The 7,175-nt window shown below is 35.4% G+C and overlaps 1 protein-coding gene across 1 annotated transcript in view; it reads left to right on the plus strand.

The window, feature by feature from the left end:
* Positions 1-7,175, plus strand: part of PDCD6IP (programmed cell death 6 interacting protein) — a 64,947-nt gene that overhangs the window by 51,460 nt on the left and 6,312 nt on the right. Inside the window, exons 13-15 of the mRNA XM_003781785.3 lie at positions 352-600; positions 1,448-1,582; positions 2,874-2,968. Coding sequence (XP_003781833.1) covers positions 352-600; positions 1,448-1,582; positions 2,874-2,968 — 479 coding nt within the window. The remainder of the gene's footprint in view (positions 1-351; positions 601-1,447; positions 1,583-2,873; positions 2,969-7,175) is intronic.

A 7,175-nucleotide genomic window follows, 5' to 3' on the forward strand; every position in this document is an offset into this window, starting at 1 on the left:
GACTACAGGCGCCCGCCACAATGCCCGGCTATTTTTTGGTTGCAGCCGTCATTGTTGTTTGGCGGGTCCAGGCTGGGGATTCGAACCCGCCACCTTAGATGTACGTGGCTGGCGCCTTAACTGGTTGAGCTATAGGTGCCGAGCCAATTTGAAATATTTTCATCAAGTAAAGCAAGCAGACACCCTCAGAATGGGAGAATATATTTGCTGGTTATGTCTCCGACAAAGTTTTAATACCAGAATCCACAGAGAACTCAAATGTATTAGCAAGAAGAGAACAAGTGATCCCATCTCAGGGTGGGCAAGGGATTTGAAGAGAAACTTCTCTAAAGTATCTTTTTTATTGTTTAGGTTGTAAATGTCTTAAAATCATTATTGACAAATCTTGATGAAGTAAAGAAGGAAAGAGAAGGTCTGGAGAATGACCTGAAATCAGTGAATTTTGACATGACAAGCAAGTTTTTGACAGCTCTGGCTCAAGATGGCGTGATAAATGAAGAAGCTCTTTCTGTTACTGAACTGGATCGAGTCTATGGCGGTCTTACAGCTAAAGTCCAAGAGTCTCTAAAGAAACAGGAGGGACTTCTTAAAAGTATTCAGGTGAAGTTACAAATTTGATAAGATTGTATTTTAAAAGTTACAGAAAGGATATGCCTAGACTAAACCTATGTTCATTTAGGAAAATGACACTGGAGAATATATATAGTTAAGAGTGGAACACAATACACCTATATTTTGCAAAATTAGCATATTCGTTTTATTTAAATCTATGAAACAATGCCACACTTCTGTGGCTAAAATGTTGCATGTTACTTGGAAGCACTTGATGCTCCAGATTTTGGGTTTTTTCAAGTTTTTGAGAACTTCGGTTTTTTTGCCCATATGGGGAGAAAATAAAAATTAGTTGGCATTACTGATACCTATAATTATAAGGCTAACATAGACATTAGTTGTTTTTTGAAAATAATGCAAAATAAATGTGCTTAGATGTTTGAATATGTTTGAAGTTAGTCAATAATTACATTTATAATAAATTTATAAGTATTTCTATTTACAAGTTTGGAATAATGACTTGAAATTTTCTCTTTTTACTAGGTAATGTGCAGAACATTGTATAGTTCTACTCTTGAACATTATATGTATATATAATAAAAGGTATTCTAAGAAGTAAAAGAATTTTAATCTTGATTATATTTCTTTCAGATGTTACACGTTAATAGAAACCTATAATCATTATTGGATGTGTTTTCATTGGATTTGGAATATTTTTCCTTAAGGAAAGATTTAGAGCATTGTTCTGCCTCACAAGAAGTTTTATGTTAGGCATTTCCAGTAATTCTGCATATGTATTTAATCATATATTATTTTCATAGTTGGAAAGCTATTAAAAATATTAGGTACGATAATTTTTCAAATAAATGTAAATAACATAAATTTTTATTCTAAGGTTTCACACCAGGAATTTTCGAAAATGAAACAATCTAACAATGAAGCTAACTTAAGAGAAGAAGTTTTGAAGAATTTAGCTACTGCATATGACAACTTTGTTGAACTTGTAGCTAATTTGAAGGAGGGCACAAAGGTATGAAGTACTTAGAAAAGAATAGCTAAAAAGTATAGAGTATAAATATGAAAGTATAGTTTGGGACAGTAATTGGTGTTTCCAGTTGGACAACATTATTCTTTGCCTGGGATTTGTTAGCTTTCATGCCTTTGGCTCTGTGAAGTCTGTTATGAGAGTAAGAAAGCTTAATGAAGGTGGCAGTATATCATGGGAACTTTCAAGGATGAATGGCATATTTTAGCTGGCATAAAAGGGGTACAAGCATTCCAGGTGGCAGAAATTAGCAGAGATGTCAGAAGCTAATGGTAGCTTTAGGGGATAGGAAGTTGACCACTTTGAGTGAATTGTGAGGGTATAGGAGTAGACACAGCCAGTTGGTGATGAGAAAGGTGGTGGTGGGGCATGACTTTCATGTTATGTGTGGTGATTTAGTGATGATTACTCATGACCGGCCTGAGTATCTGAGAGCTTACTATGTTTTAAGCACTTTTTTACCTTGTCCTTTAAAAAGTTTAGGGAAATGCCTATGATTTGTGTTTTACCAACTGACTTGCCTTTTTTTTTTTTTGCTGTTTTTGGCTGGGGCTGGGTTTGAACCCACCACCTCCGGTGCCCTATTCTTTTGAGCCACAGGCACTGCCCAAAAGGAAGTTTTTTATTTTTTAGCAGTTTTTTGGTCGGGGCCTAGTTTGAACCCATGACCTCCAGTACATGGGGCCGGCGCCCTACTCCTTGAGCCACAGGCACCACCCCCAACTGCTTTGCTTTTGTGGAGGGCACACGTTGATTTTTAAGTTTTTCAGATGCATAATTTCTTTGGTACTTCACAGTTATCACTGGTAAAGTGATCTGGATGTAAATACAGTTGGTATAATGTAGAAAACATCCTTTGAAGAGGGGTTAAGAATATTGCACAGCCATCCAAATAGAGATGGTAGTTACATGTGGTTTTAATTTTATTTCAAATGATGTTGAACTTTTGTAGTGAATGAGCAGATCTAACCACTTAAGAAGGTTTAGTGTTAATGTTAAGTAGTTGACTTTTTTCTTGATCATCTTCATGATACTTTTAACTTTATGTACTTAATTTTTGGTGATAATGTTTTGTAAAAATGATTTTTATTTTCTTTAGGAATTTGAGGTCATAGTTAACATTAATTAAGTTTTGGGCTCAATAAATGGTATGACTGTGTCTCATTCAAAGGATTTCAGTTATTCAACTTTATCATTAACAAATTACATTTAGATTATGTTACTCCCTGGATTAAAAAATTTTTTCTTAATACTTATATCTGCTCTTTGCTTATAGTTTTACAATGAGTTGACTGAAATCCTGGTCAGGTTCCAGAACAAATGCAGTGATATAGTGTTTGCACGGAAGACAGAAAGAGACGAACTTTTAAAGTAAGTTTTTTTGTTTTTGTTTTTCAGGTTGTACTTAAAGTAATTCCTTTAAAAAAAATCATGTAGATATTTTTGGGGGTGATTTTGGTAACTTGAGATAGCAGTTTCCCTCTTTTTCTCCCAGATATCTTACAAAACAACAAGCAGAAGCTGCACAATCCAAGAATAAAAGGATGAAAAGGAGCAGAAACTCTAGATGTAGGAAGTACAGTGAGGTCACAGAAATGATAACAGAACAGTTCAGGGTGGCAGATCTAAGAAAATGCCAATACCTGTAAGCAGTTTATCTTGAAGTGTTGAAGTGGAAGGTAGATTTCCACTAGAAACTAGAAGTATAGAACATGGGGAAGACAGTGTATGAAAGCTCAGGAAATACAAGTGAAATCATTTTCTGAAGGAGCCTGTTGAGGAAGTAAAGCCAATCATGTAGGAGTTATTTTCTGCTGAGTGATCAATATAGAGGTTATACAGCATCTATAACAGAGATATTATGTGTATAAAAGTGAAAAAAATGAACAAAATTTAATAAAACTTCGTAGATGAAGAATATTCACCAAATAATATTGTCACAGAACAGATGAAAATTCTGAGCCAAAATTTCACCAAGGATTAAAACAGCAATGACAACAACAAAACCAGAAAAAAAAAATAAGGAAACAGTCAGAGTCTCTGAGGAACACCTTGAGCAGAAAGGTCAGAATTCAAGGAAGATGGTAAGAAAACAGGTAGCTCATGCCTATAGCTCTAGTTACTCAGGAGGCTGAGGTGGGAGAATTGCTGGAGCTCTGGTATTTGAGGTTGCAGTGAGCTATCAGGGCCACTGCATTCCAGCCTGAGCAACAAAGTAAGACCTGTCTCTTAAAAAAAATGTGAGGTGCCCACATTTAGGAAAGAAGTAGAAGAACAAAGCCATCATAGATAGAAGATGAAGTGGGAAGGAGCGCTAAGGGATAATGGAAAATGAAGAAAACACAGGAACATAGAGCAGAAATGAGGAAATCAACCAGTCTCTGCTTGCCATCTGATCTTTGATAAACCAAACAAAAGCAAGCAGTGGGGAAAAGAATCCCTCTTCAATAAATGGTGCTGACAGAACTGGATAACCACATGTAAAAGACTGAGATCGGACCCACACCTTTCACCACTTAACAAAAGCTGACTCAAAATGGATAAAAGATGTAAATCTAAGACATGAGACAAGAAAAATATTAGAAGAAAGTGTGGGAAAAATGCTTGATGATGTTCGACTGGGGAAAGATTTTATGACAGACTTTAGTGGCAGTTGCAACAACAAAAATAAACAAATGGGTCTTAATTAAGCTGAAAAGTTCTGCACAGCTAAGGACACAGCAGGCAAAGCAAAAAGATAACCTTCGGAATGGGAAAAGATATTTGCATGGTATGAATTTGACAAAGTGTAGATAACTAGGATCTATAGAGAACTCAAATTAATTAACAAAAAAAGAGCAAACAGTCCCATCTACCTCTGGGCAAGAGATATGAACAGAACCTTCTCTGATGAAGACAGACAAATGTCTAACGAGCATTTGAAAAAATGCGCATTGTCCCTGATTGTCAGAGAAATGCAAATCAAAACCACCCTGAGACATCACCTAACCCCAGTGAGAATAGCTCACATCATAAAGTCTCAAAGGTGCAGATACTGGCATGGATGTGTAAAGAAGGGACACTTTTACACTGCTGGTGGGACTGCAAACTAATACAACCTTTTTGGAAGGAAATACGGAGAATCCTCAAAGAACTCAAATTAGACCTCCCATTTGATTACTAGGCATCTACCCAGATGATGATTTTTCGGAAAAAAAAAACATTTTATCATAAGGATATTTGCACTAGACTGTTTATTGCAACTCAGTTTACAACCATTAAAATGTGGAAACAGCCTAAATGCCCACCAACCCAGGAGTGGATTAACAAGCTGTGGTGTATGTATACTATGCAATATTATTTAGCCATAAAAAGGATAGAGACTTTACATCTTTTGTATTAACCTGGATGGAGTTGAAACACATTCTTATTTCTTTTCTTTTTTTTTTTTTTTATTGAATGGTAACTATGTACATTAATGCACTTCTGGGGTACAGTGTGGGGTTTTCACATGCAATCCGAAATACTTCCATCAAACTGGTCAATACAGCCTTCATGTCATTTTCTCAGTTATTGTTTTAAAACGTTCACATTCTACTCTTAGAAAGATTCACTTGTACCCCTATAAGATAAACCTCAGAAGTGATCCCTCCAATCCCCTCCCTCCACCCCTTCCCCCCTCCCTTCTCCCTCCCCCCTCCCCATATTCTTAGGCTATTTGGTTACAGCTTTTCATATAAAAGGTATCAATTAGTTTCATAATAGAGGTGTGTACATTGGATACTTTTTCCTCCATTCTTGTGATACTTTGCTCAGGAAACACATTCTTCTTAGTAAAATATCATAAGAATGGAGGAGCAAGAATCTAGTGTACTTATTACTATTATAAAGCCAGTAGACAATCTAATACTTGCTCACACAAGAGAAAAACCTCAAATCAATTCAAGGTAGGGGGTGGGGAAATGGAGTAGGGAGAGAGATGGAGATGGGTATGCTCTCACTTAATGGGTATGATGTTAGGATGTATAGCACACCTCTTGGAGGTGGAAATAATTATAAGAGGGACTCTACCTATCAAATGCAAACATAATTCTTTGTACTCTCAAATTAACCTGAAAAAAATTAAAAGAAATGATGAAGTCAAAATGAAATCAAGTGTCCAGGGCTGGTGAAAAAATAAAGCTACATCTGTATGATGAATTACTATGCAGTGACATACGTAATTAAAAATGTATAATATCTTGTAGTCAGAGTAAAAAAGCTCAGAAGAAACAGGTGAAATTAATTTCAGTAATATGTTCTGTATTTAACTTAATGTTCTCAAAAGTACTATCATTTTAACATAACGTAAAAATTCTGAATGAGCTATTTTATTTTTTTTTCCTCACACTGTGTCTCAGAAATCTGTTGCATATTTTGTACTTAACAACACATCTCAGTTCAGAAGAGGCACATTTCAGGTATATTCAAGTGTATCGGGTTTATTAGGCACACATGGCTAATGGTTACTATATTAGTACATGGCTTTTGGTGAGCATATGTGTGCAGTGCTGTTGGGTATCTATCTAAGGGTGGAATTGCTGGGCCATAGGGTATGTGTATGTTCAGCTTTAGTTGCCAATAGTTTGCCAAAGTGGTTGTGCTAATTTATGTTCCTTCTAGCAATTATGAGAGTACTGGTTGCTCCACAATTTTGCCCTCAGCTATTCTGGTGTGCATATAGTGTTCTCTCATTGTGGTTTTATTTTTTATTTCCCTCATGACTAATATGATCCTTTATATACTTACAGCTAAAGGCTCTGATTCTTAATTTGTTTTCATTGAAATTTTGCATCAAAAATGTAAAGAGTAGAAAAAGAATCAATGTTTTACTCTGAGCTTTACTGTCTTTTCAATAATGGTTTAAATACTAATGTCAGTAATAATGGTTGTTGGGCATAGCAATACTAGTAGCATTTTATTTCATATACCTGTATTTTTGTTTTTTTATATTATGAATCTTATTTAATGGCTTTGATTTATTAGTAAGCGGCTCAGATATTCTCATTTGCTCTATAAACATGTTAATTACTGCGATCATTCCTAGGTATTGAGAGAAGACAGTGTGATATACATATTTTTAAAGATATTTCAAAATTTGATCTTTTAGAATTTAATTTAAAAACTTCTAATTTAGGCAGGGGTGGGTGATTTATGCCTGTAATCCTAGCAACTTGGAAGGCTGATATAAGAGAATCACTTGAGCCCAGGAATTTGAGACCAGCCTGGGCAACAGAGTCTCTAGACCATAGTTTTTCAACCCTTTTTTTTTTTTTTTAATCTCATGGCATACTTGTACCCATAGTTAAACTTTTATGGCACACTAATTATATTGATCCAAAAAAAAAAAAAAAACTCAAAAAAGAAAAAATATACTTACTGTGCTTTGAACTTATTTTGAAAATCATTTAATTAATGATCTTTAAACATTTTTGTGGCACACCTAATATCCTCTCACGGCACACCAGTTGAAAATTGCTGTTCTAGATCCTGCCTTGAAAAAAATAGAGGCTCGGCGCCTATGGCTCAAGTGGCTAAGGTGCCAGCCACATACACCTAA

The sequence above is a fragment of the Otolemur garnettii genome, unplaced genomic scaffold (genome assembly GCF_000181295.1).
Source record: "Otolemur garnettii isolate 467f Iridium unplaced genomic scaffold, OtoGar3 scaffold00002, whole genome shotgun sequence".
Taxonomy (NCBI): Eukaryota; Metazoa; Chordata; class Mammalia; order Primates; family Galagidae; genus Otolemur; species Otolemur garnettii.